The 27923-nt window shown below is 39.0% G+C and overlaps 1 protein-coding gene across 3 annotated transcripts in view; it reads left to right on the top strand.

Moving 5' to 3' along the window:
* Window positions 1-27923, top strand: part of DNAH8 (dynein axonemal heavy chain 8) — a 363336-nt gene that overhangs the window by 275108 nt on the left and 60305 nt on the right. For all 3 annotated transcript variants that reach the window (XM_077904163.1, XM_077904162.1, XM_077904164.1), the window contains 8 exons: window positions 283-535; window positions 669-859; window positions 6347-6468; window positions 9533-9651; window positions 11178-11380; window positions 22927-23000; window positions 24978-25130; window positions 25571-25726. In XM_077904163.1, coding sequence (XP_077760289.1) covers window positions 283-535; window positions 669-859; window positions 6347-6468; window positions 9533-9651; window positions 11178-11380; window positions 22927-23000; window positions 24978-25130; window positions 25571-25726 — 1271 coding nt within the window. The remainder of the gene's footprint in view (window positions 1-282; window positions 536-668; window positions 860-6346; window positions 6469-9532; window positions 9652-11177; window positions 11381-22926; window positions 23001-24977; window positions 25131-25570; window positions 25727-27923) is intronic.

The raw sequence follows: 27923 nt of genomic DNA, 5'->3' as shown, positions 1-27923 counted from the left end.
TTCAGACATGTGAAGACCAAGTTACGGGGGCTGCCTTGGGAATCACCTTTTGCAAATTTACAGGCAGCATCAGGGATAACCTGTCTGCAGGAATGTTTAGAAGGATGCAGGCATCAGATGACAGTTGGGCCAGAAGCTTTTCAGTGTGTTAACATCTGCCCTTCTATCCTGCCGGCTTTGATGAAGTGGCCCTGAAAATGAACAGGATGATTTCAGAAGTGATGCGTCTTGCTCTGTGGCTTCCCCATCTTGCGTTCTCCCGTTTTCCTGTCTGACTTTTAGGTTCCTTGGTAGATGACGAATCTCTCATCGGAGTTCTCAGAACCACCAAGCAGACAGCAGCCGAAGTGAGTGAAAAGCTCCACGTGGCCGCAGAGACTGAGATCAAAATTAACACAGCTCAGGAGGAGTTCCGGCCTGCAGCCACCCGTGGAAGCATCCTCTACTTCCTCATCACAGAGATGAGCATGGTCAACATCATGTACCAGACCTCGCTGGCCCAGTTCTTGAAGTTATTTGACCAGTCTATGGCCAGGTGGGGCCTCCCATCCCTACCCCATTGTGTCCCACCCTCGACCCCTGCGCAGAGTACCTCAAATTTTTTTGTTTGTATTCCTACTGTCTTAGAAATGGCTGTTTACTGCCCAAATTTTTAAAATGTGTTGCAGATCTGAGAAGTCGCCACTACCTCAAAAGAGAATTACAAATATTATTGAGTATCTGACATACGAAGTTTTTACATACTCTGTCAGAGGCCTGTACGAAAACCACAAATTCCTCTTTGTACTCCTCATGACCTTGAAGATTGATCTTCAGAGAGGAACAGTGAAACACAGAGAGTTTCAGGCTCTCATTAAAGGTAAAGGGCTTGGAGTATGGATGCAGTATGTAAAGGAGAGCGCTTCTGATAAGCACTTTGATGTGCTGGAGACCCATTTTTATAATACAGTGGGCGAATGTTGTTCTTGGGAGAGCCAAGTTCTTTATACCTCTTTTTTTTTTTTTTTTTTCTGATTCCCATTTGCTTTGCTCTGGTTGCTCGAAATGATTTTCCTCAGGTCTGTGGTGGTGTTTTTGTTTTTGTTTTTGTTTTTTGTTTTAGTTATCAAACTTATCTGAAGTTTGATCATTGTTGCCTGTGGTTGGGAAACCCAAATGCCAAAGAGAAGAGCAGTGAGGCTGGTGATGAGCTTTCTATCTATTGCAAGAGATCAATTCCTTGAGCAAGGGAGTATAATGACTTTTAAGACTGAAAAAGGCACCCTTGGATTTCATATTGGAAATTAATCCTCTTTAATGCTCATCTCCATTCCGGGTTCAAAGTATCATTAAGAAGATTTTCATTCAATTCAGTCAAACAAATATTCATTGAGCATATACTCTGCAAGCCCACCCTGCTAGTGTTGGGATAGAAGGATCAACCAGACATTGTTTTCACAGCAAGCAGTCCCATAATGGGAATATAGATAATTTTTTAAATTATTGCAGAAAACCCTAAATGCTACAAGAGAGCTAAAAACAAAGTCTTAATGTTCTAAAGGAAGGAGAGATTTGTGGTTGGTGAGGCCAGTAAGTGCTGCTTGGAAAATATACTGTTGTCGGATAAGCCGTGAATTTTTCAGATGATTTGATCCATGGGAAAAATGTTCTGATGTATTTCTTATGTTTTTTCGCTCTTTGTATAAAGTTTAATAAGACATTTTCTGGCTACCCCACCCCCCAAAAGAAGAAAGTGGCATTTAAAAAGGACCGTGAGGGAGAGGTAGAAGTGAAGGAGACCTTCCACGCTGAAATAGAGCAGCATCAGAAAAGGAATGAATGAAGGGGGCATGTAAATTTTGAGCCTTGATTCCTAGAGGAAGGATTTTCTTGATCTTGTGAGAGACAAGGAGTTGTATAAGGTGGAGATGTAGTCCTTCTGGAATCTCTTACCATCTTTTAGGAAGATGACCCTGGCAGGCTTGCATAGGATTGCAGATAAGAGGTTCAAGGGAATTTATTATAATCTTCCCAGCCACGGGTAATACTTAGCCCGGTAAAGATAATGGGAATATAAAGGAGAGGCCAGGTTTCGTGGCCATGAAAACAATCCTGAACTTTTGATGGCTTGACACAACAAGGGTGGTAGATTCTCATTTATTCTCTCCAACATGCCTGTCATGGTCATCTAGGAATTGCTTCTATAATTACTATGGCAGAGGAACAGGATAAGACAAATTGGGTGCCTGCATCTAAAAGTTACTCCATGAATGACATGTGTCACTTAAATACTCATTTTTCATTAGCCAAAGCAAGACACACAGCCACAGCTAGCTTCAAAGAGAGCAGGGATACATACTTTTCCCATGTGCATGGAAGAAGGGAAAATTGAATGTTTTTGAACAGCTCTGGGAACTATGCGCACATGTTGAATTTGAGATATCCAGCGGTTAGAAAGGATATGCCAGACAATTTAGAAGAAGTCAGACAGATGCAAAGATAGGGCATAACAACCAAACCCCTAGGAATAAAAGATAACATGTAGAAAGAAAGGGTAGAGTATTTCTAAATTTATCCTACAAGGGGATACGACAGGATACACTTGTACCTACAGTTTCCTATTTATAATAAACAAGCAGGAAGCTATAACTGACTACTCTATTATCTTCTTTCTCAACTTTAGTTCATTTCTTCCCCAGATTCAGGTTAGATGACTGTTGTAGAAGCTTTGCAAATGATCTTACATAATGTCTAAAATTTCTGGACTTTTCATGTCTTGTAGTTCAAAGGAACCTGGACTGTGTCATACAGTTCATATTTTTTCTCAGGTTGAATGCACCTGGAGAAGTTGATGTCTTCAAGCGTAGACATAAGGCAGTGTGGTACAGGGAAATGAGCCAGGGTCTGCCACTGACCAGTTGTATGAGCTCAGAGACCATCCCCTACTACCTCCATGTACAAGAGGCTGTGGGGCTCAGAGGGGAAGTGATAAGTACCAGCTGGGAGAGGCGGGCAGGCTTTCTGGAGGGTCCAGGCATACAGGTTTGTGGCCTCTGTGACGTTTAAATAAAGTGAGCCCAAATTTACCAAACCCAGAAAGCTCCTTTGACTTACCTCAGCCACCTTGAAGCTTTCCCTTGGACCAGGGGCCACAGCCTCAGTGTCCAGGGCACTAGGCCATGGGGAGGAAGGATGCTGACATCTGTGGGGATCTAGGCAGAAGCAGGAGAAAAATGAGCCTCAATTATAGCAAAGCCTTCTAACTGTGGAACACAAGTTTGATCAGGGGTATACTTTGGATCTTTCCTTCTCCGTGAGCTGGCTTTGCTTCCTGAGTCCCATCTGCCAACACAGCCCCCCAGATAGGATTTAGAAAGAAGAAGGAAACCTGTCTCTTTGGGCCATAATGGGTGGTGGGAAGGACAAGAGAATCGAAGGTAGAAGGAGGTCAGGTACCCAGATCCTGTCGCTTCCCAATCTCCTGAGGCAGAACCTTGGGTGGATACAGAAAGGCTCTTGAGAAACATCCAGATGGGAGATGTCCCTGCATTCTGCCCGGAGCCACATCCCACCTGGCATTGGTGGAGGGGAATGGCTAGAGGGATAAGCCTGATGTGTGGCAAGCTCAAGTGTGGTGTGGATATGTTGAGAGGGCTGGTGTACAGCCAGGGCCTGCAGTTCAAAACCAAGAAGCTGCAGGCCAGCAGAACTTTATTCCTGGGCACAAAAGACCAGTGCTCTGTGGATAGCAGCCCAATGCCCCTGTAGGTCAGACAGGATTTGTCATAGCACAGAGGACACAGTACACGAATCCCAGCCCATGGCAGAGACTGGAGGGCAGCATGCGGATCTGAGGCATCCTCCCCATCCCGACCCAATCCCAGTCCACTCATCTCTCCCCTCACCCACCCAGCCAAACCAGAGCCATTACCTGATGGAGACTGGATTCTTCGAGGGATAGGATGTAAACCAGAGGAGACTGATGAACACAATGAGGAAGAAATTTGTGAGGAGGATTGGAGTGGTCACAGAAAAATTAAAAAGGCTGCACATCTGGGTCATGGTGAGAGTGTGTCTGTGATCTTGCTTCATAAAGCCATAGAGTCAGAGAGAGCCAGATTGCACAAGGCCAGGAGAGCCAGGAGAGCCAGTGAGAAGAGTTTGAATTTAATTTAGTTGGCAATAGGAAGCCATCGAATGTTTTACGAGCAGGGAAGTACCATGAACAGAGCAGTGCTTTAAAAAGATTAATTTGGGATTGTATGATAGGTTGTTGACAGAAGTACAATCAGCTCAGCAGTAAAAGAGGTTTATTTTTTGAAAAACAAACAAAATTGGTTTATTGTACAGTTTGTATTAGTTTTGAGCTGGCTTATATTTTAACCAAATTATTTTTATGAAAAGGATACATGATTTTGTTTTCAAAGTTTTTTACAAAGTTAACAAATACAGCCCTTAGACTTTGACTTTTTTTTATCATTTTAACTCAGTAGTTAAGAGGGGAAGAAGAAAGACTTATTTATCATAGCAGAAATATTTGATCTAGGAATGACTGTCCCTTTGTGTCAATTCCTACTTCTTTTCTGCAGTATTTAGAAGGTGCCTTTGACTTCCTTCTTCAACTGAGAATGTGAGAATACTTTGAAAAATGAAACAGATACCAGGGACAATCCCACGTTATAGAATAGTTGATATAACTAAATTTTCCCTGCCTCTATTTTAGAAAGATACCATCTTTCTTTTGTCAGAAACCGTGGACAAAAAGACACCTTAGGGGGTCTGCTCTTGTCTTCCAGGCTGGATTTGACCTGAGCCTTCCAAAACAGAGAACTAATGTCAAAATAACAGCTAATGATTACATAGTTCTTACTATGGCCCAAGACTGCTCTGAGCTTTCTACATACATGACATTTTTTAATCTTCACAGCAACTAATCTGGTAGATTTGATTATACACCCATTTGACAGAAGAGGCGACCGAAAGATATTGAGTTCTTTGTCCGTGTTTATGCAGCTGGCAAGTGGCAGAGCCAGAATATATTGGGGAGTAAGATGGGCTGTGATTGTTTTGGCTTAGTGGAGGTGCACCAAGATATTTGAAAACACGGGTTGTGGTTTAGGTGTCTTCTCCTGATGTCTAAATGTTAAAAGTTAAAGTCACATGAAAACATTGCTTTTGGAAAGAATCAAGAAGAAAATGCATTTGTCTCTAAGTTAGAGGAACAGAGTCCCTTGAGTCTGCAGGTGATGCTCTCTAGCACTTGCTTCTCCATCAGTAAACTGGGTACCAGCAGAAATGGTGTGAGAGGACAGCTTTCTCTTTCCCCGGGTGATGGGGGTGTGGTGTCCAGAGAAGGCTGACCTGTTCTAGAGGTGTTGTGGCGCTCAGAGCCACTGACCCAGAGGTGGCACAAAGGGATTTATGAGAAAAGAATACTTCAGCTCACTCACTTTCTCAGGAAGGTGCTAGAGGAAGAGCAGCCTCTGCGGGCAGTCCCCTCCATTCCTTCTTTTGCCCAATGGTTGATACGTGAAGTGGTGGCATTTAATGAGTTCTTCAGGAGGATTATAGGATTTAAAAGTTCAGAATCACTGTTTTGCACACATCTGAATTAAACAACACAGCTAATAACATGTTACTAAAGACATGCAATAGAGGAATTTTGAAGCTGTAAATATAATTATGTATCTTAGTGGAAGATTGCCCCATTGGGTATGCTCATTTGATTTGTGGTTTGCTTCAAAATGTGATCCAATGCTATAATTCATGCTCTCTGCTAGATTCTCTAAGAGCAGAGGCCTTGTGTGGTTTTTTTTCTGCTTTATCCCCAGTGTCTGGAATATGCTGATACACAGAGAATGCTAAGTAAATATATGTTGAGTTAATGATCTGAACATGAGTTACTCCCTTAAAAACCCACAGAAGTATTGTAATCCTCTCCATCTTTTTGACCTGGTAAAAAATAGTATTGAGTATCAAACTTCTGGAGGAGTTAAGACTAAGAGGTGATTTTTAAAATCACCCATGAAAAGTTAAAACTATTCATTGACATCAACATTGTAAATTTCACAAAATTGATTATTTTTTTAAAAACTATAAAAATGCAAACAGCTGCGGCCACCTGAGAAAAATTAGGTGCAGGGAGAAATGACAAGGAGTTGCCATCTGTATTTTATAAGGTGGTGTAAATCAGAAAGTAAAACACTAAGACTTGAAGGAAATGGACCAAAAAAAGATAGCCACATTTTCTGTTGTGATGATTTCCCCCATTTTCTCTGTAATATGGTTACCTCACTTCTGTTATTTGGAGAATGTGTCTAAAAGTGAAGCATACACTGACCTGATTCCTGCTGACACCTTTCCCCAGGGGGAGCAGCTCTGGATCTGAAAGCCTGCCCTCCCAAGCCGTTTCGCTGGATCCTTGATATGACCTGGCTGAATCTTGTGGAGCTGAGTAAACTTCCACAGTTTGCAGAAATTATGAACCAGGTAACAGGGCTGGATAAAGGTACAGATCTGGAAACCCAAACATACCTGGGGCCATTTTTTTTAAAGGATTGTTCATTTAATTGAGAGAGAGGGCACACACAAGCAGGAGGAACAGAGAGTGAGGGAGAGAATCTCAAGCTGACTCTGCACTGAGCACAGAGCCTGACTTGGGGCTTGATCTCACGATCCTGAGATCATGACTTGAGCGGAAGCCAAGAGTCAGATGCTTAACCGACTGAGCCACCCAAGTGGCCCTGGGGCCATTTAAATTGGGGCCCCCTGGTGTCAATTCCTGTATGCAAAAGGCTCAATGCAGCAGTGTAGCTTTAAGGCATTAAGCTTCTGTGGGCGATTTTAGATGCGGAATATCAGAAGGAGCCTTGTCATAGGTGCAGGTGACTGCCTTTTCCTCCTGTATCGTGGGCTGGGTCATTTATGAGTCTGCTTAACTCAAGCTGTCAGAACCAGTGGACCCTTTTATTTTAGACTATTTTGTTATAGACTATGTTTTTACATTTTTACTGCTGCTTCTGATTAAATAAATTGTGCAAACTGAAATTTGAAACAAATAAAGAGGTTGGGGTCCTTTTTAAAACAATCGTTTTCATGGTGGAAATATAAAATGGTGAAGGATAATGGTAAAACAGGTCCCGATTCACCTGTTGCTTTTCTAGTTTGAAAGTGTAAATGTGTTACTGTGGCTTCATTGTTGATTCGGTTCTCACTGGAAAACAATTGTGCAACTCAGCATAAAGATAATTCTTTCTGAAGTTAGTTGGCGATACCCGCCTGTCACTGATGCGATGACAGTTGCTTAAAGTCATCTTTGTTGGCGTTGCTGGTGATGGATAACTGGGGCTATGCGTTGACTACAAGTTGGCAGAGACCTCATGCTGAATCATCACGTGATTCCCTCCCCTCTGCACACACACACCCCCTCCCCCCAGCCCAGCATATACCAGGTATGTCTGTTTAGTGGCATTTCTGAAACATTATGGAGATTCTTTACCTTTTCAGCCATGGCTGGGTCAGGGTCCCTGGCTTCCATCTGCAGTGGGCAATTAGGCACAGACAAATACTTTGGGAAGAAATAAGGTGGTCGGAGTCTGGCAGGAGACTGATAAAGGAGACCTCAGGAGCACCACTGGGAAAAAGCACTCAATACCTGTGCCCTCTGCTGACGGGTTATATCGATATTGGGATACCCATTATGGTTTGCCTCTGTTAATTAGAACTTATTTCCCCATGGTGTAGAATCTTGTAACTACTACTGCTTAACAATAGGATAAGTACTTTGCAACAACTTTGTGCAAGGGAAATAGTATTGACCTCACTTTATGGGTGAGAAAACGGAGATTCAGAGAGGTTCAGGACTTGCCCAAGGCTGCGGAGCCACTAAATGGCGAAGCTGGTGTCTGACCTTATGCTCTTTCCCTTATCTCTCCAACTCACCATGGGATGGGCCAGAAGTGAGGGGAGTGGTCATTCTCAGGAAAGTTGCACAAGTTCATGGGGCCTGCCATCCCGTGGCCATCAGTTTGGCGTCTCTATGGGGGAAAAGGGCAGAAAGAGAAGGGGATCCGTCTCCCAGCTAAATGGGTGTCAGGAACTGAAGCAAAAAATAGCCTCCAACAGCAGCTGCCTGCTTTGGCATCTCAGGCTGAACTGTTTAGTGCCTGGGGAAAGTGGAGGCGGACAGCCAGAGGCTGGAGGATTATCCTGTTGCTCCTTGCAGATGCGATTCACCCTGGAGGCTCTATAGAGAAGAGTTCAGATGAGCAGGTGCAAGGCCCGTCAGCAGGCAGAGGAGGCCTGCAGGGGGCGGTGTGGGCAAGTGTGCAGGTGCCCCTGCAGTAGGAGTGGAGCTCCAAGTGTCCCCGGCAGATTCTTTGGGAGCAGCCAACTTGGGGAAGCCACTGCAATCTTCAGGAGAAAGATGGCAGGCAGGCGTAAAATGTTTCAGAAATCCTCCTCCTCCTTTGAGTGCCTGGGGAAGAAACTGTAACCTAGTTACTGAGCAATTGTCTTGCTCTTCATTTGCACCCAGCCTGCATCCCGCATGAAGAATTGTTTGCATGGCGTGGACTTTGGGCAGTTATTCAACCTCTCTGTGCCTCCGTGAAAAACGAGGATAATCTGGGTAAAAATACAATTCTTGGGTCTGGCACATAATACCTGCTCTATTCGTATTCGCTATTTGCTTTTAGTGCTGACCCCGGCTTTGAAAACGTGCTTACAAACACTGTCTAAATGATCCAGCCTGCTTGTTGCTCAGTGGCAGCATCAGACTCATCAATCTATTGTTTTTGTAATTGGTTTTGTCAGTACTGGGGCTTCAGGGAGTGCCTTTTAATGCTTCTGAAAACTGGAGTTTCTTGCCATGCTTCTGAAAGAATAGGTATTTGAGACCAGCTCTTGCAGAAACTTCTTCTATTCTTAGATGTAAGGTCTCGAGGCAAAGAATCACTGAGAAAATAAAAGTTTAGACTTTGTCATCTGTCACTATTTTAAGTAGAGGTCAACATTTAGAGATTCGGTTATCAGAATGGTCAGTATCAGTGGTTCTCAACCAAGAATGACTTTATTCCACCCCCCCCCACCCCCCGGAGAGCATTTGAGAATATCTAGAGCTGTTTTTCATTGTCATGAATTAGGGACAAGGATACTGTTGGCATCTAGTAGAGGCCAGAGATGCTGCTAACAATCCCACAGTGTGCGGGACTGCTCCCCTAATATAATCTGTCCCAAAATGCCAATAATATATTGGCAGGCTGTAAAATCCTGGTCTGTGTTTTTTTCCTGTCCAATCAGTTGGTGTAATTGACACACAGTCATAATTTCAGTGAATAATGTAGAAAAGCAATGGAAAATGGAAAGGGAATAGTAATACCCACGTTCCTTGAGTCACTGATTCTGAAAAAAAAAAAAAAAAGTAAACTGTGTGGTTATGTTTGAAAAACTACCTGCCTATAAAGAATGACCCTCTAAGGTTATTCAGAATTCTCTCCAATATATTCCAACTGCATCTATTCTTATGGCTTGCTAATTGGCTTATTTATTTTAGATATCTCGTAATGAGAAAGGATGGAAAAACTGGTTTGATAAAGATGCTCCAGAGGAAGAAATTATCCCTGATGGATATAATGATTCACTCGATACCTGCCGCAAACTTTTACTTATCAGGTGAGAATAGGTATTATCAGATCTAGAAACATCACTCGTCATCTTGTCAAATTACAGATCTTACCTCTGTAAGTTTACTTCAGTGTGTCCCAGTGGTTATTATAAATGTGTGCACTTCCAAATTGCCATTTGAGATGGCAATTCCTAGTTCCTTGACAAGCAAATAAAATGGTGATGGTGGCAGGGAATGTATTAATGATGGGGCTTTTAGCAAAAACCATGAAAAATATGCCTTTGTTATTCCCTTTGTTCATCATTTACCATTGAGTGGATCATTTATTGTTGAATTTACTTCCTAAAAAAAAAAATGTACCTCACAGAGTTGCAAGGCAATTAGTCTATAAGCTGAAATTCCATTTTTCCTGAGGAAAAAAAGTCAAGACCTGCCTATTTAAATGTATAAATGCTGTTTTGGCTATTAAAAATGGAAAGAAATTTCAAAATTGATGATAAGGAAGAAAATTCTTTCTTTTCTTTTCTTTCTCACTGTTCATATTTTCTAAATATCCAGTAGCTCAAAGAAGGCTTCCATACTGGAAGGGAGGGGTGTGTGTGTGTGTATATATATGTGTGTGTGAGAGAGTGATTGATGGCCAAGGTAGGAGGGTGGAATGGGAGGTAGATGGGACCACCAAAAGGACAACAAAAAGATGTAGGATTATTTTGGAGTAGTCTTTGTCTTCCTAACATTATACACTTGAGCTTGCATTTCTTCGAACAAGTTGTTTCCTCGATGTTGTCTGCTTTTTGAGGGTAATCAGAGTGGTCAGCAGTGGTGACCTTATGATGTGCAGAGGAGGAAGGAGCTACTTGTTTGTTGTTTTTGTTTTGTGTTTTTTTTTTTTAATAGATGTCTCTTTTACCCATCATTTAACAATTGACTCCATGTCAAATGAAGAGTGCAATCTATTAGCAAATAATCTGTAGAGCTTGTCTATGATCTAAAATATAAAATATCAAATGATATTTATTTGATAGGTTGCTGTATATATTTAAGTCTCCCCTGAACACTGCAGAGCTTCAGAATGTGCAGCAGGATGGCCCCCGCATCATGTTCAGGAGCTGGCAGAGGAACATCTCCCCTGTGTCCCTGCTAAGTCCCCACACTTGAAGTGGGGCCTGATGGGTGGTAGGCACATGATAAATATCAGAGAATGAGCATGCTCTCCTGTGTGTTAGTCTGAATGAGGAATTGCTTACTTGAAGTTGGTAGCTTCAGGGACTAGGGATAATTAATGATGTGATTTTTAAAAATATTTTAAATATTTATGTTTGGAGAGAGAGGTGGAGAGCACGTGCATGTGAGCGAGGTGGGGGAGGGGCAGAGGAAGAGGGATAGAGAGAATCTCAAGCAGGCTCCACACTCAGCTTGGAGCCTGATGTGGGACTTGACCTCGTGACCTTGAGCTCATGACTTTGGCTAATATCAAGAGTCGGATGCTTAATGGACTGAGCTACCGAGGCACCCTACCACTGATGTGATTTAAAAAAAAAATTTTTCCCCTCTAACTTGTATTCATCTCTAGGTCTTGGTGCCCAGACCGTACTGTTTTTCAAGCAAGAAAGTATATTGCAGATTCTTTGGAAGAGAAGTACACTGAACCGGTTATCTTAAATCTGGAGAAAACTTGGGAAGAAAGTGATACACGGACACCTTTGATATGTTTCCTGTCCATGGGATCTGATCCTACCATTCAAATTGATGCACTGGCCAAGAAACTGAAGCTGGGTATGACCAGAAATCTATGCCATTTAGCAAAACTGCCATATTTTTGTCTTATTAAACATTGCCTTTCATAATTTCATAACTGATTCTTAGAAGGACAAAGCTGAGTTAGATAAAATATCAAACTCTTTGCTCCCTTTTCAGATCTCCTTGAGTGTGGGTATGATACAGGTAACTTTGTGCAGAGAGGAACACACTAATGTTAGTTTTGCTATTTTTTTTTTTAAGTTGTGAGCAGAGGAATATATCACATGGATAGCAGACTCACAAGAATGAACATACAGGGATATTGCCATGTCTATATAAAATTACAGAAAAGTCTATTTTGTCACAAATTCAAAAACTATAACCATTGTTATGACACACAGTAATTATTCATTTAATAACCCTGTAGTATAGGCAGCAAGTGAGATTCAAGAAGTATTCAAGAGATTGAATACAACATAGCCGGGAAAGACAGACATGTAAGCATGTAATTGAGACAATGCTGTAACTCTGACAGACACACCTGACTACAAGATTCAGAGCTACTCAGGCTGCAGGGGGTGCAAAGAAAGCGTCACAGTGATGATATTTTGAGTAGGATCTAGAAAATATATAAAATTTCATCAGGTGGGATAGTAGGAGATAGAAAGAAAGCTGCTCCAGGAGGAGGAGGCAGGGCAAGGAGTTAGAAATACATAAGTGATGAGAGCAGTTACTGAGTCAGTAAGGCCAGTGGATGAGGACCTGGATGATAACAGAGCACATCTTGGTAGGATTGAGCCACCCCTTATAAGATGGCTATTTGTAAGAAGGCTGTTTATCTGCTCTTCATACCCTGGACATCAGAATGTGTTTGGAATTGCCATTTGGTATCTTTCAGGTTCAGATCTCTATAACTAATACCTTATTGGGTTAACTCATTTATGTCTTTTTGTAAAGATCATAAAAGTGATTGATTATGAATAACTAACCCTACCCTATGAAATAAAACTTGCATTGAGTTCATTTTAATGCTAACATAAAATGATATAAAAGCAGTTCAGTCCTCTCCAAGTATTCACCAGATGTCCTGCATGAAGAAATTACTGTAAACCATTAGCTTAGGATAGCATGGGTCTCTGTTCATTCCTTCTTTCCGCATCTTGACTTTGCTCTGTTCACTGTCACCACACCCTTCTGTGTTCTATATGGATCCATGTTTGAATGATCACTTTCTTCAGTCTGAGCACTGGTACCCAATGTAAAAAGCTCCAAGGTTCTAATAGCAACTGTTCTTGGTTAAGTCTCATTAACCATATTAATGTAGGCTGTGTTGCTCTGGAATCTATGGCAATGTGCCAGTCATCTTCATTGGTCTAAGAGTGATGCCTCTCTTGCAGCCTTGTAGTTTGCAGATCTCTCTCAGATGTCTTCCTCTATGGATCTTTGTCCCATTGCTTTGTCTGGCTACCCCCATTTCTCTCTGCTTATGGGTTCCTTTTTTCTGTCTTACTATGAGCCAATCTCTATGTGACAGAACTCTTGGTCTCTGGTTGCTCATGATCTTCACTGCTTACTTGTTCAGTAAGTTTAGCAGTAAGGAAAGTCCCCTTACTCTCTTGGTCCCAAGTCCAAATATCAAGAGAAGAAATTCATTGGTTTTGATTTGGTAATGTGCTCCTTTCTGGGCCAATCAGTGAACTGTTGCTGCAGAGATAGGTTCATAGCAGGAACTACATGTATGGAGCTAGAGTGGAGGCATGTCTTAGAAGGCAATATTGTTCCTAGAAGATAGGTGTGTTTCCAACTAGAATTACAATTTTACATGTTACCTCAAAATAGTGCTGTTGTCTAGGACAAGGGCTTAAAAACAGAATTAAGAAACTCAAGGTCTCCATTGGGAGATATTATAACCATGACATTAAATGAATACATAAGGCTGGAACTGTGCTATTACCTTTAGTGTTATTACATGTTATCATACTACTTTACTTGGAAATTTGGTGATTTCCATTTCTTGCCATGACTTTAGTTTTTGCAACAATCATTCAAGTTTCTGTTGGTTACTTTGTTAGGAAGATAAAACAGAATAGATTTGATCCTGAAGGACCCAATGAATTTTATAATGAACTCTTTGCTGAATAGTTTTTAAGAATGCTAGAAAATCTCATGCTCTTCACTGCTTTGGATTAAAAATCCCTAAAATAGCTGTGAAAATGAAACTATTATATAGACAGAATAACATATTAATCTAGTCTCAACCACAAATATTTTATTTGGGTAACTGGATAATAGATAATCATAGAATGCTCAAAGTGAATAGGCCGGAAATCTTGAAATTCAAATACCTTATTTTATAGCTAGAGAAACTAAGGTCTGAAGATCGGATCAGACAGCTAGTTGGGGATAGATCCAATTCAGGCTTTATCTCAGGGCTTCCAAATCCCACTACAATGGTGTGCTCTTTCATTTCCTCTCCCTGCCTTCATTGGATGAATTAAGCAGTTACCAGACAGCACCTTGAGGGATGGGCTTGAGTCAAAAAGGTTTTGTAAGAAAAGAAAAACTTCTCACTATGGATATTGTCAGGTGCCTGTCAGACTCCGCAGTTGAGAGACTCAGAGCAAATAAATTCTGCCCAGGAGCACTGGGTGCCTGGGCAAGAGGGAGAAGGGACAAATGGCATGAGAACCCTACTAGAACCCTACTAGAGCCTGGAGAAGGGAGAGAGGGGTCCCAGAGGGAGAATGGGTTTGAAAATAGAATCCAAATATAAATGAAAGAGAACAAGTAAAATACAAACCCACAAATATACGGAAGAAGGAATGAGAAAATTGGTATAAAAAACACACAGATGAAAAAGTTTAAATAAAAGAATTGTATATAGTTATGGTAATAACCTTAAAAATGTCATTAAAATTGACAAGTTTGTAGAAAAATACAAATTTACAAAAGTTTCTCAGAAAAGGTAGAAAAACCTGTATACATCAATAATCAAGATGAGAAAAATGAGAAGTTTTTAAATTATGACCTCAGCAAAGGTTCTGGGCTTGGACAATATTTTTAGTAAATCCTTTACAAATTTCACGTGTTTTATTCCATTTCAGAACACAGAAAAAGAGGGCACATTTTCCTCTTTATTTTAAGGGAATAGCATTATCTTGATATAGACAGATAACTTAGGAACTTCACAAAAGAAAGAAAACTACAGATAGACCCTACTTATCAATATAAATGTAAAGATCTTAACGAAAATGAAAGCAAGAAGAAATCATTATAACATTATAACATTAAAAAAATAACATGCAAAAAAATAATAATTTGCCTTGACCACGTAGGAATGCATGGGTGAATATAAGAAAGATACAGTAGTAAGAAATTTCATCACAACAGTAAGTAAAAGGCTTTTCCATAGGCTATCATATTATTTCCTTGATAGATGCTAAAAGGCATTTTACAAAAATTCAACATTTGTATTCGACTTTTAAGAAGCAGAGACAGAGAATATCTTATTAATACGACAGTGAATATGAACTTCAGACATCAACATTTTATTTACTGGATAACAACTAAAACATTAAAGTCAGGAATAAGATAAAGATATCTGCCATCACCACCATTATTTAGCATTGTCGTGGAAGATGTAGCTAATGGCTTGTAAGAACCACAAATAAAAGATATAACTACTGGAAAGTAGGGACAAAAACCATCATTACTCTCAGGCAATGTAACTAAAACCACAGATGAATCAACTGAAAAACTATTAGATTTAACTGGATAGTTTGGCAAGGTGGCTGATCAAAATAAATATATAAAAAAATTAATGGAGCATTCTTGTAAAATAAAATGTAAAAAATCTCATTCACTATAGCAATAAAAACAAAACTGAAATAATTTTTAAAATACCTATCAGAGGAAAACTATAAAACTTTCTTAGAGGTGTAAAAGTAGGATAGAATAAATGAGAGTTAAACCACATTGCCAGTGTAAAGATTCAATTTTGTAAAGATATCAATAGTCTCTAAATTAATATATAAATTGAATACAAGTCTAATTGAAATTCCAACTGTATTTTCTGTTCTAATTGGATAGTATAGGGATCTTAGATCATCTAGAACAATGAATGGAGAAGAATAACCAAGAAAGCTTTGAAAAGGAAAAAGAATAATTGGGAACAAGCACCACCATATTTGTAAACCTTTATCAAATGGCAATAATTTAGTCAGTGTGAACTGGCTCAGAATAGATAAACAGATCAATGAAGCAAAATGAAAGGCCTCAAATTAGGCTCTAGTATCTATAATAGCTTAGTCTATGATAAGGTTCACATTTCAAATCAATAGAGGGAAAATGGATTAGTCAATAAACATCATTGGGATAGCTGGTTAACTTTAGGAAAAAAGTAAGAATTTTATCTCACTTTTAATTCCAAAGTTAATTCTAGATTAATAAAGCTATAAAAGAAAAAAAAGAATATATTGATACTATAGGGGTAGCTAAGATTTTCTTAATCATAATACCAGAATCCAAAACCAAAGCAGATTGACCGGATGAAGTTTTGAAACTTCAATAAAATGCAAAAGAGGAGGAATGCCTGGGTGGGTCAGTGGTTGAGCATCTGGCTTTGGCTTAGGGCATGATCCCAGAGTCCTGGGATTGAGTCCCACATCAGGCTCCCTGCATGGAGCCTACTTCTCCCTTTGCCTGTGTCTCTGCCTCTGTCTCTCTGTGTGTCTCTCATGAATAAATAAATAAAATCTTTTAAAAATGCAAAAGAGGATAGACATGTGAGCTTGGAATGACAGCATCCATTTTAGCTAGCGATACTTACAATTCTCTTTAATGTATATATCACAAATCTAAAATATTTGTATGCTTTGTCTTAACTATTTTATATGTATGGATTTCTTCTAAGAGTGTTCCAAGAGATACATATTAAGATTTATTTTTTTTTCATATTAAGATTTATATACAACAGTGTTTACTCTCGTGCTATTTATAATGTTGAAAAATTGAAAATGTCTTGAATATACAAAAGGGTAGAGGTTGAATGAACAAAGATGCATCATCATAATGGAATACCATGCCACCATTAAAAACTTTTCCAATAATATTTAATGACAGTAAAATGCTCACAGTATACTGTTAAGAAGTAGAGATTTAAAATAACATAAATGAGTATGTGTATATATATATATATATATGTACACACACATAATACAACATGTGTATATATATATATATATAATTTTTAATACAAATAGATCTACAATCCCTTATTCAAAACCTTTGGGGTCAGATATGTTTCAGAAATGAGAATATTCCAGCTTTTAGAAAGGTAATATTTCATATATTATATAATATACAGCAGATAAGAGTATTAATATTCATAGAGATAGGGATAAATAAAGTCTATAAATAACCTCATATACGCAGTCAGGTCAGTGTTTGCCACAACAATGATTTTGTGCAAAACTTTCAGTTTTCAGAACATTCTAAATTTTAAAATGAGAGTAAATTATTGTGGATTATGCATATTAAAAAGATTAGAATTAAAATCTAGGGAGGGTTATTTATGATTTTCATTTTCTTCTTTTGAAAGATTTTATTTATTCATTCATGAGAGACACAGAGTATTTTCTCCTTTATACTCTCCTGTATTTCCCGGTGCTTTCACTATGAGCATATATTACTTATTTAGAAAAAAGAATTTTTTAAACAGGAAAAAACAAAGTGAAAGAAAGACAAGCTTAATTTTGGAAAGAAATGGAAAGGCAGTTGAATTCTTATTAAAGTCTCTTAAATACAAACAAACAAACAAACAAAAAACCCCAAACCACCAAAGTGTAATCATACTTTCTTACCTGCAACAACATTTCCTATAACACCCTCTGCATCCCCCTTCTTTTGGGAGTTCCTCTCATGACAAAGCTTCCTTATTTTCCAATGTTAGTCAGTCCAGTTGCTCCAAACCATTTGGAAAATTTATAAAATATTTATTGGCCTATGTTAAAAATGAAGAAAGATTGCAAGTCAATAACTTAAACCTCTACCTTAAGAAACTAGGAAAAGAAGAGCAAATTGCACTACTGGGTATTTACCCCAAAAATAAAGATGTAGTGAAATGAAGGGGCACCTGCACCTCAATGTTCATAGCAGGAATGTCTACAATAACCAAATTGTGGAAGGGGCCAAAATGTCCATCGACAGATGAATGGATAAAGAAGATATGATATATATACATATATGTGTGTGTGTGTGTGTGTGTGTGTGTGTGTGTGTGTGTGTGTATACACACACATAATGGAATATTACTCAGCCTTTGGAAAATATATATATACACACACACAAAATGGAATATTACTCAGCCTTTGGAAAAGACCATTTACATCGACATGGATGGAACTGGAGGGTATTATGCTAAGTGAAATAAGTCAATTGGAGAAAGACAATTATCATAGTTTCACTCATATGCAGAATATAAGAAATAGTGCAGAGGACCACAAGGGAAGGGAGAGAAAACTGAATGGGAAAAAATCAGAGAGGGATTCAAACCACAAGAGACTCTTAACTCTGGGGATCCCTGGGTGGCTCAGCAGTTTATAGCACCTGCCTTCGGCCCAGGGCATGATCCTGCAGTCCCGGGATCGAGTCCCGCATCAGGCTCCCTGCATGGAGCCTGCTTCTCCCTCTGCCTCTCTCTCTCTGTCTGTCTGTCTCTGTCTCTCATGAATGAATAAATAAAATCTTTAAAAAAGAGAGAGACTCAACTCTTGTAAACAAACTGAGGGTTGTTGGAGGGGAGGGAGGTGGGGGCTTGGGGTAACTGGGTGACAGGCATTAAAGAGACCACATGGTGGGATGAGCACTGGGTGTTATATGCACCTGATGAATTGTTGAAAACTACATCTGAAACTAATGATGTACTATATATTGGTTAATTGAATTTAAATAAAAGAAAAGCAAATTAAACTCAAAGCAAAAAAAAGAGAAAATAATAAATATTTCAGTGGGAAAAAATGAAATAGGGTATTAAAAAACAACAAAAAATCAACAAATTAGAAGTTATCTTCTTTGAAAACATCATCAAACACCTATCTAACAACCACTAGTAAAAAAAAAAGTTAAAATATTGGTAATATATTGAGCCTAAGTACCCCCTAAGTACCCCCTACTCCACGAGACTGTGAAATGGGCAAGGAGGTTAATTTAAATTATCCTTTTAAAAAGTTCAGAAAATATAATTTGATGATCAGTAACTTGCCCAAAGTCATAAACAGGTAAGTGAACATTTGATGACAAGAGAAATAAAGTATATACTGCACAGGGAAGTTCACTCCCAGAACTTGTTAGACAAACCATGGAAGTGAGTCCTGAGGGTTATGAGAGAAATAGAACCTTAAATAAGAAAAGAGAAAGCCTCCATAATAGATAATGTATGCCATTACTTCACACACACACACACACACACACACACACACACACACACAAAGGAAGATAGAAAGAAAGAAAGAAAAAAGAAAACAAAATTGACAAATCTTCAGAGTGACCAAGAGTAAAGGAGAGAAGACTTAAGATTACTAAAACCAGGAATGACAGGAGACAGGAGGAACATCACTATTGATCTGACAAAAATTTTAAAGATCATGAGGGAATACTATGAATGATTATGCCAACAGATTAGATAATCTGAATGAAGTAAGCAAATTATTATCAAGAGACAAGTACTGGAATGACTCAGAAGAAACAGAAAACTTGAGTAGAACTATAAGGAGTATTAAATATACTGATTTAGTAACCAAAAATTTCCACAAAGGAAATACCAGGACCAGATGGCTTCATTGGTGAATTCTACCAAACATTTAGAGAATCACACCAATTCTTCACAAACTTTTCCAAAAAAGTAAAAGAGGAGGAAGCACTTCCCAACTCATTCTATGAGACAAGTATTACCCTGATACCAAGTCCAGACAAAAAATATCACAAGAAAGCCAATATCCCTTCTGAATAGAGAAGTAAAAATCCACAACAAACTACTATCAAACTAAATCTGGCACCATATACACTACAACCAATGGATTGATCCCAAGACTGCAAGATTGGTTATATGAAAATTAGTCGATATAATATACCATATTAATAGAATAAGGGACAAAACCCACTAATTATCTGAATAAGGGCAGAGAAAGCATTGAGAAAAATCCAATACTCTTTCACAATAAGAACAAAAAGGAATAAACATTTATTCAACCTGATAAAGGTGACCTACCAAAACCCTACAACTAACATCATATTTAATGGTAAAAGACTGAATGCTTTCCCCCCAAAGATCAGGAGAAAGTTAGGGATGTTTGCTCTCACCACCTCTATTCAGCTCTGTGTTGGAGGTTGCTAGACAGGGGCCGTTAGACCAGAAGTAAAGTGATCTCTGTTTGCAGATAACATGATTTTGTATATAGAAAACCCTATGAAGTCCATGAAAAAAAAAACAGAGTTAATAAATGAATTCAATGAGATTGTAGGATCCCAGATCAATATTTAAAAATTCATCACTTTTCTATACAATAGGAACGAACAGCCATTCAAAAATGAGATTATAAATACAATTCCATATACCATATCATAAAAATACTTAGGAATAAATTTAACAAAGAATTGCAAGACTTATACATTGAAAAGTACAAAACATAATTGAAAAAATTGAAGAGGACCTAAATACATGGAAAGACATCTTGTGTTCATAGGTCAGAAGACTTAATGTTGGTAAGATGGCAACACTGACACTGACTACAGATTTAGCATAATCCCTATCAAAATCCCAGCCGCCCTTTTTGTGGAAACTGACAAGGTGATTCTAAAATTCATTTAGAATTACCTGGGACCCAGAATAACTAAAACAATCTTCAAAAGGAAAAAGGAAAAAGAAAAAAGGTGTAGGACTCACAATTCCTAATATTAAAACTTACTACAAAGCTACAGTAATCAAAACAAGATGGTACTGGCATAAAGATAGACATATGTAACAATGGAATTGAATTGTGGTTCCATAAAATCACCTTTCACATATATGGTCAAGTGATTTTCAACAAGGATGCCAGAGCATTGAATGAAGGAAAGAACAGTCTTTTCAACAGATGGCGCTGGAAAAACTGATACCCATTTTCAAAAGAATGAAGATCGACTTTTATATCATACCATATGAAAAATTCAACTCAAAATTGATCAGAGACGTAAATGTAAAAGCTAAAACCATAAAACTCTTAAAGAAAACATAGGTGTAAATCTTTGTGACCTTGGATTAGGCGGTGGTTTTCTAGTTATGATATCAAAAACATAAGCAATACAAGAGAAAATGAATAAATTAGATTTCATCAAAATTTAAAACTCTTGTGCTTCAAAGGGCACCATCAAAGAAAGTGAAAAAGATAACTTACAAATGAGAGAGCGTATTTTCACGTCATACATCAGCTAAGGATCTGGTATACAGAGGCTATAAAGAACCCTTACAACTCAACAATGAAAAATCAAATACCCAATTTGAAAGTGAGAAATAATGTGAATCGGTATTTCTCCAAAGAAGATATATAAATGACCAATAAGCACATGAAAATATCATCAACACTATTAGTCATTGGGGAGATGCAACTGAAAATGGGATAACTACGATGGGATACAAGGGATAACTACCTCACTCCACTAAGATAGCTATAATGAAAAAGATGGGCAATAGTAAATGTTGGCAAGGATGTGGAAAAATTAGAACTTTTATGCACTGCTGATGGGAATGTAAAATGGGGCAGCTATTTGCAAAACAGTCTGGCAGTTCCTCAAAAGGTTAAACAAAGTTACAACATGATCTAATTCTACTCCTAAGTAGTACCAAAGTGAATTAAATAGTTGTCCACACAAATACTTATACACGAGTGTTCATAGCATTCATGTTCATTATTCATACTAGACAAAAAATGGACAGTTGATGTCAAATGTCCATCAACTGACAAATGGGTACACAAATGTAGTATATCAATTCAGGGAATTACTACTCAATCTTAAAAATGAATAAAGTTGTGATCCATCCCACAATATGGATGAATGCTGTCAAGACAGCATTATGCTAGTATAAGAGGACGGAATAAAAGGTCACATACTGTATAATTCCATTTATATAAAATGTCTAGAAAAGAGAAAGTAGATTAGTGGTTGCTGTGGTGGGAGGGGGCAATGGAGAGTGACCACTAATGGATGTTTTCCTTGGGTATAATGAGAATGTTCTGGAAGTAGATAGAAATGATAGTTCCACAAAATTATGAATATACTAACAAACATTGAATTGTATACTTCTAAAGGCTAAACTATATCTCAGTTTTAAAAGTTTAAGAAAACAGTTATTGAGCACCTACTTAGTGCTACCTACTGTCTAGGTGCTGGGTAAGCCACCAGGATCTAAGTCCTCCCTCTCCTGGAGCTCACATTCTAGTGTGAGGGAAAAAACAGACAATTATCCAAAAACAAATGAATGTATAATATGCTAATCAGAAAAGTACACAATATGCTATGGAAGAAGCAGCATGAGCAGCAGAGTGATGGGTAATGTATGTTGTTTTACACAGGGTGGCCTCCACTTTCTCTTCACACTCAATTCCAAGGTGATGATCCAGTCTAAGGCACAGTTACCCCTAATGTAGCCCTCTTAGGGCCCAATCGCCTTGACTTCTCTCTCAGAAAATGGACAGCCATGCAAACAAAACCAAAATGGCCAGGAAGCACTGCAAACCTGACATCTTAAAAGAATAAAAATCCAATTAAATGTTCACTGAAGCACCTGTGAAACCACCAAAGAAAGATTCTAATCAAAACATATGGGGGATCCTTGGGTGACTCAGAGGTTTAGCGCCTGCTTTCGGGCCAGAACATGATCCTGGAGTCCTGGGATCAAATCCCACATCGGGCTCCCTGCATGGAGCCTGCTTCTCTCTCTCTCTTTCTCTCTCTGTGTCTCTCATGAATAAATTTTTGAAAATCTTTTTAAAAAAACCTATGGGGGGGCACCTGGGAGGCACAGTTGGTTAAGTGTCTGACTCTTAGTTTCAGCTCAGGTCATGATCTTAAGGTCCTAGGATTGAGCCTCACGTCGGGCTCCATGCTCAGTGCAGAGTTTGCTTGAGTTTCTCTCTCCCTCTCCCTCTGCCCCTCCTGCTCATACCTCTCTCGATCTCTCCAATAAATCTTTTTTAAAAATGGCAAAACTCAAAAATCCTCTTTCCCTCCAAATACCTGTGATAGCTTTGTAGCTGTGTCTCCCACCATCGGTCCTTTCCCTCCTTCTCTCCAAATACCCCCAAACTCTCTCAAAGCCCAGTGTCAGGCCCTCTGTCTCTCCCTTTGCCCTCACCTTTCCCCATGGTGCTTCCAGTTTCTGCCTCACCCATTTCTCGCATCAACACAACCAAAGGCCATACCTGTTTAATCACAAGGGGTCTTCTTAGAAGCCACGGGGGGCTATAGCCATTGAGAAATTAATTTTTTGTCCCAGTGCTGTTATAAAATTTACGTTTCCTCATAGCGATTCCTCTCCTATGTTACAGAATGCAGAACTATCTCAATGGGGCAAGGACAAGAGGTACACGCTCGAAAGCTGATTCAGATGTCTATGCAGCAGGTAGGTAGTGAGAGCAGCTAGTGCTGGTGCATCATTCTTCCTGGTAGCCCTCTGGCTACCAGGTCTACCTGGGACCACAGTGGTGGCCGAATCATTCTGTCAGGGATGCTCCATCATCAGCTTTCCATTTTTTAAATGTATGGGTAGTCAACCTTTGATTACCAATGAATTTTAAATCTGATGTCCCCATGAAAAGGTTGTTTTATTTTCCATAGCATCATAGCATAAGCTCTTATTTTTACTAAATATTTTTTTGACAATTAGGCAGACACATTCCCTGGTTTCTAAGAACGCAGCTATAACTGGAATTTTGCAATCAATATTGACAGTGTTTAAGAAGTGACAGATCAAGTCAGTTAAATTTCAATTTTTGGTTAAAGTCAGACTTTTATTTTCTTAATTAATGGGTAGTTTCAGACAAATAGAAATATTTGAGGATGTTGTGTTTAAATATTGGTAATAGTTTTTATTGATTGCAAGCTGGGTGGAATGCTAAGAAATGTTTTCCAGAACATCTAATAAATACACAGGACATTAATTATCTGGAGATGCTTGGTAGATAGCAATTTCAGCTCTGATAAGAAATCGTACCACTTATTTTTAAAAAAGGGAAGATCTCAGTTTATGTTTAAGCTTTTGATCTCATAAGGTTTCTAGCAATTTTGGTGCAGCTTTTCCTTGTGAATTAATGACTAGAGAGGGTTAATGAGCTAATAAGTCTCTGCTTGGTCCATCAAATTCTCAAGTTGGTCATTAATTCTCAAGTGCCCGAAGCCTTTATCTTTATCACTTAATTATATTCAATAATATATTGTATCTAATTTATATATATCAAGGCAGTTATGTATAATTATTTTTACTCAGCTCAAATGATTCACTCCATTGAGTGATTTGACAGTTTAGCTCTGGACTTTAAATCATTTCTTTAGTTTCCACGAATGAGAAACTTTTAAATTTCAATACTGCATTCACACTAACCTTTTTTGGAATATTAGCTTTCATAAGTTCCATGTTCTGTTTCTCAATGTGGGATAAGTATTGATAATAATGATAGTATGAGGCGGAAAAAAACCCAACAGTCCATGAATAGGAGCAGCCACACTGCCACACTTGGAGGACATCATATTTAGGACAAAGCTAACATTGTCGAAAGAAATGGGGAATCAGCAACTGACTGGATCCACGATGGTACAAACTAACTGTGAAGTCCATCCTCCTCTGCACACCCCAGTTGTCAGGCCAACATGTCCCTTGGCTGTTTAAGCCAGTCTGAGTTGTATTTTCTCTCACAGTAGAAGGCATAATGCACGAGCCATTTATTTACTGCGCTCAATATTTTGTAGCTGTATTGATCTCATCTTGTTGATATAAGGGTATCGGAAGGTTGTCTGTGTTCTCGTACTGCAGTGATGGTTATGTGACTTATACTATTAGAGATAGTTTTACCAAGTATTAAAATAGTGCTTAGTAAGATTAGTGGTTTGGGGACTACATGATAAGAGTGATGACAAAGAATAAAATGTAGTATTCTGGTAGCACAAGTCACCAAGTGAGTTGACTCCGACTTTCATGAGCTACTGTGCATCTCTCTTTGTGACTTTGGATGATTTGGTTTGGGGATGAGTCAGTTCTGATTTACCTTAGGAAGAGTTTTTATAAATTCCAAAATACCCATTCCCACCATTAGATGGTGCACAGACTGTACTTAAACAAGACTTCAGGTTTTAATTTCTGTTTCCTTCTGAACCAAGGGTGTCAGAGTACAATCGTTTTCAACTTACTTGGCTCCAGTTTAACCAGTAGCAGAAGAAATGTTTGTATTTATGTACAATCATTTCATTAAAAAATAAGTACTCAAAACAGAGTATTTACATGCCCTAAGCAAAGGGTTTTTGCTTTTTAATTTGTACATTTTTTTTCTTAAAATCCTTGCAAAAAAGTGACAAGAAACTAATATGAAATCATTTTTGGATGCAGGGTGGCTGGGTATTACTACAAAATTGTCACCTTGGCCTGGAATTCATGGAAGAATTGCTAGAGACTTTAATTACCACAGAAGCCAATGATGATTCTTTCCGAGTGTGGATAACTACTGAGCCCCACGACCGATTTCCAATTACATTGCTTCAGGTTTGTTACTGTGAAATAAGTGTCGTTTCCTTGAGAATCATTCTAATAGAGATGGCATAGGGGGGTTATTGAAAAATGAAAACATGACAAGGCTTTCGATCCAAGGCTTTCGATCCATTCTAATAGAGATGGCATAGGGGGTTATTGAAAAATGAAAACATGACAAGGCTTTCGACTCTGCAAGATCTTATACTGTAATTGTCAAAATCTTGACTATAATCATCAATATTATATCACAAATATTTCCACAGAGGAATTCTAAGACTCAGTACTGATTGATGGGGTCTCAGCTATGATTGATGTCATTAATTTACGCAGTGCTGAAGTTCAGCTGACATTTTATGTACCATAGGTACACTGCTGTCTGAGATACTGTAATGTCTATTTTATCCCTTACAATAACTTATAGAAACAAAATCACCATTTACTTTTTACGACAGACTTCTCTGAAATTCACCAATGAGCCACCCCAAGGCATACGCGCAGGTTTGAAAAGAACATTTGCTGGAATTAATCAAGACCTTCTGGATATCAGTAACTTACCCATGTGGAAGCCGATGCTTTACACAGTGGCGTTTTTACACTCCACTGTGCAGGTAACTTCTGAGCGCAGTTTGCACATTTAGGGGGATGCTAATGATGCCATGTTGTTTCTCTGCTGCACTGTTGGCTCTCCGTGCTCTGCTTTTTTTTCTCCTTCATGGCACTTTGCCCCACCTGGCATAGTATGTACCTGTCTGTGTACTGCACCTGCCCCTTACCATGGCCATGACAGTGTACGACTCTTGGAGACAAAGGCTTTGGCTTTTTGTACCTGCTGACTCTCCCCCATTATAGCAGCATCCAGGGCATTACTGGAGCTCAATAAATATCTGTGAGCTGAACATGGATTCTTTAGATAGGAATTTGGTTTTCAAAGTGCCTGTGCTGGCCAGGAATGTTATGTACACCATCTCATGTAATACTAACAGCCACGTTTCTTGAGGTCGGATTATCACCATTTTAAAAATGAGGAAATTGATTGATGATATGTCCAGATGCATAAAGACACGAATAAAGATAGTAGTACTTTTAAGAAGACAGGAAAGCAGGAGCATCAGCTATTTGCTACATGCTTCTCATAGATTATCTAACCAGTCTGACTCCAAAGCCTGTGATTTGCCTCAGACTCTCAGGAATTTATCCCTTGGACTGTCCTAAATAACAGGAGAACTTTGTTAAACTAGACACAGGGACAGCACAGCCTCAGCCCTACCATGGGTCCATCCCCCCCACTCCCTTTAGTGTGTGAAAATAAATTAGCTGCACCTCAGGAAAAAATAAAAATGAAGAAATTGAGGCTCAGAGAGGTTAAATTCATAGGCAGTAGATCTAAAAATCAAGCCCGACACTTCTGCCTAGCACGGAAGTATATTTTAAGCCTACCAGTGAAGGCAGTGGTGATATTGGGAGGGACAATAGTTAGCTGTCATTTTCAAGTTGTTTGTGATTTGGTTTTACTGTACACTTATATATCAGTCTGGTAATTTTATGGCTCCACAGCCACTTGTCTATAGGGTATTTTCATTTTTTTATTGCTTTGTTCTACATTTGATTTGATTTGATTTTTTTAAAGATTTATTTTTTTATTCATGAGAGACACAGAGAGAGAGGCAGACATAGGCAGAGGGAGAAGCAGGCCCCCTGCGGGGAGCCCGATGCAAGACTTGATCCCAGGACCCCGGGATCACACCCTGGGCCGAAGGCAGATGCTCAACCACTGAGCCACCCAGGCATCTCTACATTTAATTTTATATTTTGTTCTATACTTGAAAGCTGTATAATTTTAATGTACTTGTTTCACTCCTTGACGTCAGAGAGGATGAACAGCCTCCTTTAACCCTTTCTACATTTCTTCCTTCACTGAGGCTGGAGTGAGGATGGAATGAATCACCTGGCTTGTACCAGGAGTCATGGTTTAGCTATGTACAGCAGCATGCAGAGCTTCACCTCCTCTCTCCCTACCCTGATCAAAGGTGGAGGGGAATTTGGTGCTCATCCCAGAACATATTTGGAGGATTTACTCTCAGGCCCCTTGTCCCTGCCACTTTACTGGGTTCCCAGGTGGCCAGGGGAGAGGACTGCAGAGAGGAGACAATTGTGCATCTCCTGTATATCGGCCCCTGAACCCCGAAAGAGTTAAAATCAGGCTAAACACTTTGCGGGTGGTTATTTTTACTAAGTTCCATTGTGGCCTTTGGATTGTAAATTATAGCTTTCAAGTCATTGAAGCCTATTTCATACGTTCTTATCTGGGAATTGTTTGTTTTGCTAGGCCTTATCATACTCTAATACAAATATTACTTTAACTCTGTTATTTAATTCCCAATTCACAAATAATATATTTTATGATTCTGTTCCCAGTAGTGATGATTCAACTCTTCCACTGGGCTTATCATGGGGAGATAATTGGGGGTATTTTCCATATGGTCAGTGTGGCAACCTATATTTTTGTGGCCATTATCCAAGTGCTACACAGAAGAACAACAGGTCCACGGGCCGGTCCTAGGACTAAAGGGTCCTCGCATTTGACATGACTTGTATTTGGGTTAAAACAGAAAAGTCTCCATTGCTAGGTCTATACAGCTAGGAAGTTGAATGTCTCTTAAAATCCAGTCACAGTGCACCAGAAAGCGCACATCATTGAGGACCAGGAGGCTGCCGCATTAGACTTGCCATGAAATTAGTTAGCTGTGTGATGATAGTCAAGCTCTGTCCCTCCTGGGACCTCTTGTTTCCCCATCTGTGTGTTTA

The sequence above is a fragment of the Canis aureus genome, chromosome 7 (assembly GCF_053574225.1).
Source record: "Canis aureus isolate CA01 chromosome 7, VMU_Caureus_v.1.0, whole genome shotgun sequence".
Classification (NCBI taxonomy): domain Eukaryota; kingdom Metazoa; phylum Chordata; class Mammalia; order Carnivora; family Canidae; genus Canis; species Canis aureus.
The sequence above is the reverse complement of the archived record's forward strand: the minus strand, read 5'-3'. Positions and strand labels throughout refer to the sequence as shown.